This window comes from Trichosurus vulpecula, chromosome 9, assembly GCF_011100635.1.
Source record: "Trichosurus vulpecula isolate mTriVul1 chromosome 9, mTriVul1.pri, whole genome shotgun sequence".
Lineage (NCBI taxonomy): Eukaryota > Metazoa > Chordata > Mammalia > Diprotodontia > Phalangeridae > Trichosurus > Trichosurus vulpecula.
The window spans coordinates 189,062,512-189,073,712 of NC_050581.1; the positions used below are offsets into that span (position 1 = coordinate 189,062,512).

The window sequence follows — 11,201 nt, forward strand, 5'->3', positions numbered from 1 at the left end:
ATATATATCCCCTTGCTTGCCTTCTCCCCCTTGCCTCTCTTCACTGCTATCTCCGCCCTGGTAGTGAGAGATGCCCAATTCTCGAGACTTGATCAAATAAAGCTTCTGTTTTTTTTCTACCTTGAGAAACTGAGACATCTCTGTTTTTTTTACTTGAGCCAGTGGTCTTTTGTCCCACACAGCTCCCTATTGCCTCTAAGATCAAATATAAAATTCTGTTCATCTCATAAAACATTTTGTAACTGGGACTCTTCTTACCTTTCAAGTCTTCTTATACCTTACTCTGCCCCAACTCCTGCCCTAGAATTTGGCTCCTTGTGAACAAGGACTGTAAAAATCATTCTCTCTCTCTCTCTCAGGACCCAGCACAGTGCCAGGCTTACTGAATTGAAGAGACAGCACACTTATCAAATTAGAGGAGGCTCAGAATTAGGGGTACCTGCCCTTTGATTGGAGCGCAGACCACAATCTCCTCCCAGGGCCCTCCTTTCTAGAGGGCAGAAGCTGCCGCAGTTCACTCTATTTTGTATACGCTGCCCTGACTGGCTTAAACTCCATGAAACAAGACGGTACTGCCCCACATAGTCCTGGGTGTCCCACACCTCCTGTCTCCCCCTTCAGAGTGTGAGCTCCATGAGGGCAGAGGCTGCCTTTTTATTAACTGTATCCCCAGCCTTTAGCACAGTGCCTGGCACACGATAGGTACCTAATAAATGTTTACTGGCCTGGGCAACATTGTCGAGGTCTCCACATATGTGAAGGGATATGCTGTGGAAGAGAGATTAATTAGTCCTGTTCTGCATAGCCCAGGGGGCAGAACTCAGGATGGTGGAGGGCTATCGTACAGAGGTAGGTTTGGGTGCTGTGTAAGGGAAAACTTCCTAAAAATGAGAGCTGGGAAGGTAGTGGGTCTCCCCAAACACAGCAAATATCTTCAAGCGGTGACTTGTCCATGAGGTGTGCGGCACAGTCATGCACCAGGCCAGATGTCAGGGCCTTTCCTACTCTGAATCTGAATCTCCGCCCTCCAGTTCCTTCGTAAATACCCTCAAAGTGGAATTCTGATGCCCCCCAGCCCCCAGGATGATGCAAGCACCCAAGCATGGGGAGCGCCTCTGCTCAGGACAATTCCAAGTCAGCCCCATGCACACACTGAGGTCCGAAAGGCCCACAACCTGCGATTCTCCAACATTGGCTGGAAGCGTATCCCCATCCCCATGTTCAAGCCGGCCAATTCTATTAATAGAGACCAGGCCGCAGTATTTCCCCAGATATAACAGTATGAAAATGGCTGCAATTCTCACGCTAGGAAATCATTTACAAACATGCTTTTCCTCCCGGTTCCCACTGCCTAGCGCCTTTGGCATCAGGGATGACATCACTGCCACATGGGAAGCCATGGAGAGAGGCCAGGAGCTCGGCCTTCATGTCTTTCCTGGCTCCCTCCCAAGGTTCCTCGGAGCTGAAGAGCAAAGGGCTCAAAAGAAAAAAGGTCTCCTGTGTGAAAACAATTCGAGAGCTGTGATGAATGCATGCAGACACACCCAAACCAAGACATTGGGGTGCGAGTTACCAGTGCCCTAAGATTGAGTGCTGGAAGAGGACTTACAGGGGGGAAACTGAGGCCTGGAAAATCAGAGGCCAAAGGGAAGGGGAGGAGGGAGCAAGCATGTCTAAGTCTCTGCTGTGCGTGCCAGCTGCTTTATCTAAAAACACCAAAACCCGAGGCAGAAAGAAGTTAGGGGACTTGCCCAGGGTCACGCTGCTAGCTAGTGTCTGGGGTGGGAAGTAACCCCAAGTCTTCCCACCTCCAGCGGGCCCCAGAGGCCAGTGAGTCCAAACCATTCATGCCTCCACAACACGTGGCCATCAGGCCTTGACCAAGGACCTCCAAAGAGGGCTGCTCCCCCTGGCCTCCGCCACACTGCTAGAAAGCTCTATTTGTTGGGAAGTTCTCTCAGACATCAGGCCAACTGAGGCCCAAAAGAACAAATCTAGTCATTTGTAGATAAATATAGTTTTTCCTGGACCATTATGGAGAACACTAGCAAAGGTGGGGTGGCAGGGAGGAGTGGGAACTGGGCTGAGGAGGAAAAGGTCTTCGGAGGTGGAGGTGAGGAGGGCCAACAGTGCAAGGCCTGCGGGGCAGCCTGTGTGGGCAATGGCTTCTAGTTGGTCAGAAGTCCAGCTGGTCTGGAGTGCCAGACATCACAGTCCCTTTCATGCTTTTCTTCTCCAGGATAAACCCTCCCCCACCCCCATCTCTTTAACAATGCTCATGTGCTCTGGTCTCAGGACCCTTGGCCACTCCAATCTCTCCAGCTTGGGAGCCTCCTTCCTAACACTTGGTGCCTTGGGCAGGACACACATAACACTGCAGACAATGGAACTGTCCCCAAGCTCCAGTTAAAAAGCCTTTCTTAATTAAGGGCAAGTTAGAGTGAGAGGGATTATGGAAGAAGGAAAAAAAAAACCCATCCTCTGTCAAAGCTGTTATCAATCCCGGCCCAGCCTGGAGCTCAAGCTGCATTTAATTTCCCAAATGAAGCCAGGAAGCCATGACTTGCCTTGTCTCTGCAACCACAAGGACGTGGCAGCCAAGAGAGGTGCCCTCTGTCACTTGGCACCAGGCCTTGCGTGTCTCTGGTGAACTCCGGGGTACCCAGGGACAAAAACTCCAACCCTCTTTGGTCTAGCTTCAATCAAACAATAAACCTTTACTAAGCACCTTACTGTGTGCCAGCCACTGGGCTAAGCACTGCAGTCAAAAGACTAAAAGAAATGTTCTTGTCCTCAAGGAACAGGAGACAAAAAGTTGATCTACAGAAAAGACAGGAGCAGCTGGGAGGGGTAATCAGAAGGCAGTGCTTGGGGTGAGCCCTGCAGTTCCATCTCTAGTCAGAAAGACCACATCGAGCCAAAAGCCAATTCAAGCATGGCAGCCTGACCCTTAAGGGAACCCAACCCTTGGCTTGGCTCCAAAATTCTTGTTACTCCTTTGGCTCTCTCAGATCTAATGTGACCCAGGTCTCTTAGGATCACTTGGAAAATAAGGAAGGAAGGGAGAGAGGAAGAAAGGAAAGGAGGAAGGAAGGGAGGAGGGAGGAAGGAAGAAAAGGGAGAAAGGAATGGAGGGAGGGAAGAAGGGAGGAAGAAAGGGAGGAAGGAAGGGAGGAAAGAAGGGAGGGAGAAAGAAAAGGAGGAAGGAGGGAGGAAGGAAGGGAGGGAGGAAGGGAGGAAGGAAGAAAGGAAGAAGGAAAGGGAGAAAAAAAGGGAGGGAAGGAAGACGGGAGAGAGGGAGGAAGGAAGGGAAAGAGGGAGGGAGAGAGGGAAGAAGGGAGAAAGTAAGGAAGAAAGGAAGAGAGGGAGGATTTATTAAGCACTGACTAAGTGCCAGACACTTCACAAAAATTCTCTCATTCCATCCTCCCCATAACCCTGGAGGCAGGATGCTGTTACCCTCCTCATGAAGTAACTTGCTCAGGGTCACCCAGCTATTGGGTGTCTAAGGCCGCATCTGAACTCTGTCCTCTTCTCCAGACCCAGCATTCACTGAGCGAGCAGATGCTCAGACCAGGCAGGGTGACACAGTAGAACTCTGGTCTTGGAGTTCAGGAAGCCCCAGGCTCACATTCAGCCCTGGACACTTGGTGGCTGTGTGACTCTGGACAAGTAGCTTCACCCTCGAACCCTGTTTTCTCATCTGTAAAATGCGGACAAAACCCAAAGCCCCTTTACAGGGTCATGGTGAGGACACACTGAGTGACTGCTAGTATTCTTCCTTGGCAAAGATGAAGCCCCAGGAACAAATGAGAAAGATGGTGGGCACAGCCATCTCTCCTGTAGCGACTCTCAGCTCTGCTCAGGGAGATGCCCTGCTGAGGCCACAGGCCCAGCCCGAGCAGGCCGAGAGCTGCTGGAATAACTACAAGGACAAACAGGGCCTCCTTGTCCCCCAGACAGGGAGCCTCTCTCCAAAGCCGCTTCTGAGCTCTACATTCCAGCCCAACTAGATAGATGCCATTGCCCACACAGGCCGCCCCGCAGGCCTGGCACTGTTGGCTCTCCTCACCTCCACCTCCCAGGACCTTTTCCTCCTCAGCCCAGCTCCCACTCCTCCCTGCCACCCCACCTTTGCTAATGTTCTCCATAATGGTCCAGGAAAACTGTATTTATCTACTGACACATTATATACTTCTAGCAAAATGGAAACTCCTTGAAGGCAGGGCCTATTTCAGTTTTGTCCAGGTATTCCTGAGTGCCCAGCACAGCGGAATAAGACTTTAAATGGTACTGAATGAAAAGGGAAAGAATAAAAGAGATAAAATGCCATTTTACCTCTCCAAAGATCTGAGAGCCAGAAACGAGACGTTTGGCTGGGAGAGACTCAGTTAATGCGTCTGGGCAGTCAGAAGGCTTTGTAATCCAAATGAAATTACACTGTTATTTTTATTTTAAGTAGCCGCTGCAGAGCTAAATGTCAATGCCCTTTAAACAACACCTAATTTCAAAAGGACAGCTCAGCCGAGCATCACACTGACTGGAAAAAAATGAAAAAAAATCAATAAAAACATTTAATTAGGATTAATGAGCAACAACAACCCCGCCCCCCCGCCCCACCCCCACCCCCCACCAAAAACCCCAAGCTAAAAGGCCTCTTAGAAAAGTAATTTGTAGCAGAGTCCTGAAAACATTGGTTTGAAACACATATTTGGGGGGGGGGGGACTGTCCTGAAAACCCTCCCTCCCAATGCAGACCACCAATCCTTGATAACTTAAACACTTAAGACAGTTGCCTAGGGCCCAGAAAGTTTAATCAAAGCTCCACAGTGGCAGACCAGGTATGTCAGAGGCGAGATTTAAGTGGAGTCCAATTAATCAACCATAAGCATTTAATAAGCTCCTTGTACGTGGCGGGCACTGTACAAGGCATAGTCTCAGATCTCCAAGACCTTACATTCTATTAGAGGAGGGACCACACCCAGACAGAGAGGCAGACAGAGCACTGGTCAAAGGTAGTTATGGAGGAAGGGCTTCCCACCTCCGAGAACGACCCTCAATCCACCAGGCTGCCCTGACTCTCCAAACCAAACAGAGGCTTTGTACAACCAGAATCTAACCTCTGACCACTGGGCTAACTCCCAGCACCATATAGTTGGCCAGTGGGGTTACTGGAATAGCGTCATGGCTTATCCTAAAATTAACTCATGCAAAAAAGAAAAAGGCTTCTTTAGTGGACTGTGAATGAATTAAGCACATGATGCTTTTCACGGTGGTCAGCTCCTGGTAGTGGCTGGCCTATCCTGCCCTGAACTCAACGCCTTTCCTTTTTTTTTAATTTCAAAGTATCATGGAATTACCACTGCCTATAAGGCAGAAAAGCACCATTACAACGACATTTCATGGAACTGAGCAAGACTGAAATCGGTCAAATAGATGAGTATGTGCAGTTCCCACAGGCTCAGTATCGTATCCCTCCTGCATATGCCGCAGAGACAGATGATCGGGGCTCGGATCAGCGCCAATTTTATAGCAAGAGCTCAGCGAATCCTTGGACTTGAAAAAAATGTAATTTTCTCAAAGATCTTACCATTTACCCCACAACTGTCCTAATCTATAACCCACCTCCGAGATTAAAAAACAAAGCAGCAATTCACAGAACATGTTCTTTGATGCCTAGAGCTCTGTCCATAAGATGGCTCTCATTTAAAAGTCAGCAATTCGGCCTTGCCTTCACTTTCTTCCGCATTTCAAGTTTTAAAGGTTTCCACCCATTTTATCAAATACACTCCTTTTTATCAGAACCAAATTAAATGAGAATGCCAAGTACCTCCTAAACTTAAGAAATCCTCTCTCTGTCTCTATCCACACACAGTCTACGTATGAGTATATATTCTATATCTATATACACATGTCCGTAGACATATACACACGTGTCTGTATACACGTGTAGCACACATACATATTATATATAAAATAAGTTAAAATATGTGTGTGTGTGTGTGTGTGTGTGTGTGTAAAACAAGTTAATGGGGGGGGGGGGGCCTCCAGCAGATACAGGGAGACAGATCAGAAAAGGTCTTGTCCGCAAGGTGATGCTGGCACTGAGGCCTAAAGAAAACCAGGGCTTCAGGGGAGGAAGGAGAACACTGCAGACACGGAGGCAGTCGCTGCAAGCCTGTAGCTGCTCCCCATCGTGCAGGGGCCAAGGTTGCTACATCAGCCTGTGAGGGTCCTCATTTTAAGTTGTTTCATACCTGCCCACACCTAGGCACAGTTTCTAAAAGAAACCCTTGACAAGCAGGTGCTAAATCATATGAACGAACGAACGCATTCTTGGGAGGTACCGTGGAGTCTGAAGACGCTAGGAGGACACTGAAGGTTTCCCAATGGGCAGGAGGAAGAGAGAGAAGAGATAGATCTGTAAGGAAGAGATTCCAAGAATGTGACCTAGAGCAGAAACCACGAGAAGAGAGAGGGGAAAAATGGGCAAATAACATGGAGAAGAAAAACCAGGACACACCTTGGTGTGGCTGCAGGGACCACATGCAATCAAAGCTTTCTAACATGGAAGACAGGGAGAACAGAGAGCCAAAGACAGAAGAGAGTCGAGTCAGGAGCAGGAACAAGCTGTGGGGAACAAATACGGAGCTTCCCCCTACACTTGTGGGGCATTCAGGTGTCACAGGCCTGAGGCCTGGTCCTTCAGCTTGGCACCGAGACATGGGGTTCATCTCGGGGGAATTCTACACTTAAATAAGGGATTGTCAGCTTTATTCAATCTAACACCTACTACGTGCCAGACGCCGTGCCTGCCCTCAAGGAGCCTGTACAGCAGTGAAACAGATACAAGGACAGAATCTGAGTAGGGAGCAGAGGACTCACAATTGGGGAGGGGGGTTGTCAGGAAAGGCTTGGGTAGGATGTGAAGGCCCAGCTGTGGAAGGGAGGAGGAAGCAGATTTCATCAGTCCACACAAATGCAAGAGACAAACAGACCATGGAATGCCAAGTTCAGGAAACAGCTCAAAGGCCAGTTTGGCTAAAAACTCAGAGGAGAATAATAGGAAATAAGTCTGGAAGAAGAGGTGAGAGCCAGATTGTAAAGGGTTTTAAATACCAGAATGAAGGGTTTGCTTTTTTTATTTGAGAGGCAATGAGAGGGCGATGAAATTTCTGAGCAAGGGAATTAATGACATGGTAAAAAGTGTTTTAGGAAGATGAATCTGAATCTGCCAGTTAGGAAAGATGGCTTCCATCGAGAAGAAACCAAAAGGAGGGAGGCCAATTAGGAGGCTGATCATTCAGTCGTGCAACAAGCACGTCCTAAGCATCTTCCCAGAAAGTGCCAGGTGCTACACACTCTCTCTATCTCTCTCTCTCTTTCTCTTTCCAGCAAAAGAGTCTCTCCTTTCAAGGATATGGAATCCTCCTAGGAGGATATAACAACTGGAACCCAAGTGGTAAATACATGAGCATTGAGGCGTTAAGGGTCTGTGGGGTTTCAGTGTATGAGTGAAGAGGACAACAGATGCAGGCCATGCCCTTGCAGCACAATGGCCCAAGCCTTGGCAGCAGACTGGACTTGAGGAGGGAAAGAGAGGTATGACTCTGAAGTTGTGAATTTGGCAGTTTCTTCAACAGAAATATCAAAATTTGGCAAGAGATTCTGAATCTAGCTCCCTAGATAGGGTGGAGAAGACAATAAATTCCATTCAGGGCATGTCAAGTTTGAAATGCCTATGAGACATCCAGGTGCAGATTTCCAGTCAGTAGACACTAGTTAGGAGAAGTTAGTTACAGCTGAACACAGAAATCTGGGAGCAGAGATGATAAATATATTAAATTAACGAGTGTTCTTCTTTTCTGAAAACGAAGCTTCCACATATAGCCCCTAATGCAAGGAGTGACCACAGGAGGTTCTTGGCTAGTTCCTAACAATCTGAACTGTCCAAAAATAGAAAGGGCTGTCTCAAGAGGGGCTAAGTCACCAGGGTGGGGAGCCTTCTGCCTCAAGGCCACATGTGACCTAGAGAGGTCCTTGGGTGTGGCCTTTGGATTGAGTCCAACTTTTACAGAACAAATCCTTTTATTTAGGGGATTTGTTCTGTGAAGTCTGGATTCAGTCAAAGGGCCACACTTGAGGACCTAGGGGGCTACATGTGGCCTCGAGGCCAAAGGTTCCCCACCCCGGAGGATCTCTCTCTCTGCTTAAAGACCTCCAAGGCGGGGCATTTGGTCCTATACTGTTAATACTTTTTAAATTCAAGGCTCCCAACATATAGTAGGCACTTAAGTAATGTATATTTATTAATCAGATTAATAATAAACATACAGATGGCATGGATGACCACTTGTCAGGTATGTGGTAGTAAGGATTCCAGTGTAGGCTGGACTGATCTCAGTCTTCTACCTCTGAAATTCAGTGATTCTATGAGGGCTAAAATAAAATAGTAAAGGTAGAGAGGTCTGGCTTCTAAACAGAACCCCAACTAAAGGTGAAGAGGAAGATAAAAGCCATCACCCAAACTGTTGCCCCCTTGGGTGACAATACCCCTCCAATTCACCATCGAAAGCCTAAAAGGGGGTGGGCAGGAGGGAAACAACTGCCCATCCCTTCTGCCTCTTACTGAAGCCTGTTTGGGGCAGCATGGAGAGCCTGCTTAAGTATATTCAAGTTTCTTTTTTGAAATTTCAAAGCCACAATACCCCAGAGCAGAAGCATCAACTGCCCACATGCAGCCAACCAATAACTTAAAAAAATCTTCTGGGAAGTGATTATGTTTCTGCACAATGGCTATATTTCAACGTACAATTAGCTTCTTTCTTCCTTGCCAGGGCAAAGACCATGTTAGCGGCCAAAGCCGAAAAAAGAGAAAGAAAAGGCAAAAAAGAAGAGAAACCCTATATCGCTACTCTAAAACTTTCTCCAAGTACTAATGGTTAGGATGTAGGAAGGAGGAAGCCCAAAAGGTCCCCTGCCATCCGGACCCACCCTGACCTCCCCTGTAGAATGCAGCTCCTGAAGGACAGGAACAAGCTTGTTTTTCGTTTTTTTGTCTCATCTCCCCTGACAGACAGTGGGCACTCCAAGGACCATTCCCATCTTAGCGATGAGGAGACCAAGGCTCAGAAGAGAGAGTGAAAGGAGAGGCTGTCTCCAGAGGAGTATCACTGGGATCTCTACCGGCCCATTTTTGATCAGTTTCTGGAATGTAGTGGGTGCTTAAGACGTTCTGCACGATCATCAAATTGGATTAATAAGAAACATCGGCATGGTTGTCGAGTCCCAAGATAACTCCAAGCTAGGAGGGACGGCCAGCCCCGGGGCTGCCCAAGGTGTCCCCACAGGCCGCAACACTGGGCAGAATCTAAGGAGCTGAAATTCGGAAACGTGAAGAGGTCTCCACAAGCGTGGCTCCTAGGCCACTCGGTCCTGGGACATCAGGCGCCCCAATGACCAGAGCGCGAGCCCGGGGCTCCCCCAGCAAGGGGCCCCTGAGCCCACGAGGCCAGGGTAGCTGGCTGTCCAGGCAGGCTGGTCGTGAGCATGGAATGGGCCGAAGACAAGTTTGGGGCCTGGGCAAGGGCTAGTTATTACGGTCATAGTAACACCTGGGTGACCGCGGCCGACTCTCTTCTCTGACTGTCGGGGCACGTCTGGGGAGGGCTGAGACGCTAGGATGGAGAGAATGTCCAGGAGCGGTAACACCCACAGGGCGCAAAGGCCAAGGTGCGGGGGCATGGCTGAAGGAGGTGGACTGTTTACCTGGGAAAAAGAAGAGTGAGGGGGCTCAGGGGACCTGGCCATCCCCCGGCCTGAGGGCAGAGCCGGGATCACAGGAAGACAGTGACCGACACATACTCGGGACAAACTCCAGACAGTTAGGGCTGGGCGGCTCTTCAGCCGGGCTCTTCCCAGGGAGCTGGGGGACCACTTGCTTAGTACATAAAGTTAGAATGAGAACCCGTTTACAAGTCCAGGGTCAGGGCTTTGTACACAGCGGATGTCCGGGGCAACACCCGAATCCAGGGCCCTCCGGAATAATAGGATACAAAAAGCATTCCCTAACCCCACCCCGCCCCCGCCCCCGCCCCGTACACGCACAGGGCTAGGCCGGGGCGGGGAGCGCAAACAACTGGGAGCCTCTCCCCCGAGGGGGAGGGGGGCGCAGCGCCTTCTCCGGGCCCAGGGCGTCCCGGAGGATGCCCAGGAGGCCCGGGAGAAGTGCGCTGGGCGCTAGGGCCCGGGCCGTCGGAGGGGGGCAGGGGCTGCCCGCGGCTCTCCCCCTCCCTCCCTCCCTACCTGGAGTCGAACTTGCGGCCGTCGGGGAAGGTGCCCACGTAGTGGTAGCGCACAAAGTCCCCGGCGCGCACGGTCCGCGGGCACTGCTCGGGCACGGAGCGCCGCTCCACCTGGAGCTCGGGCCCCAGGCCCGGCGCCGCCCTCCCCGCTACGCCGAGCAGCAGCAGGGGCAGCAGCAGCGAGGGCGGGGGCGCCGACAGCGGGGGCCGGGGCCGCCAGCCCGGGGGGCCCCGGGGCCGGGCCGCGCGGGTCAGCGCCGCCATGCAGCCCCCGACGGTGCCCAGCCGGGGCGAGGAGCGCGGCGGGGGACTGGGAGCGGGGGCAATGCCTGGTCCCGGCGCAGGCTGAGGCCGCAGACTTTGCAAACGTGGAAAGAACTTCCCGGGGCCTGGGCCTCCGCCTCCCCCGGCCCGGCCCCCTCTCTCCTCCCCGGGGCGGGTCTTGGCCCGGCCGGGGCCTGGGAGGGGATCTCCGCGGCCCGGCCCTCCCCTGCGCCCAGCCGGCTGGGGCCCGCCGAAAAGGGGCGTGGGAAAACGCGGGCGGGGGTTGGGGAGGGGGACCAGCCCCTGGCCCGGACGCTTCGAGACCCTGCCACGTGGTGGGAGACTGGGGCGGGGGACGAGCTGTGGAGGACAGCCCTGGCTCGCGGAGACCCGCGCACGGCCAGCTCTACACGTTCTTGCGTCCCCCAAAGCACCCCCGAGCTCGCGGGACCGGCTGTCCAGCCCCCAGAGTCCTGGGCGGCCCAGAGAAGGTAACGGAGCCAAGGTGACGAGAGAAGGCGAGAGCAGGGCCGCCGTCCGAACTGGCACTCTTGATTTGCACCGTCCTGCCTCTCAGAATCGAAGGATCCCAGACCCAGAGCTGGAAGGGTCCCCCGGAGCCGGAGTCCAGTC

At 51.6% G+C, this 11,201-nt stretch overlaps 1 protein-coding gene across 1 annotated transcript in view; it reads right to left on the minus strand.

Moving 5' to 3' along the window:
• FKBP9 (FKBP prolyl isomerase 9) overlaps positions 1-10,648 on the minus strand; it is a 37,772-nt gene extending 27,124 nt beyond the window's left edge. The window contains exon 1 of the mRNA XM_036739388.1: positions 10,306-10,648. Coding sequence (XP_036595283.1) covers positions 10,306-10,568 — 263 coding nt within the window. The 5' untranslated portion in view covers positions 10,569-10,648. The remainder of the gene's footprint in view (positions 1-10,305) is intronic.
• Positions 10,649-11,201: the final 553 nt, after the last annotated feature.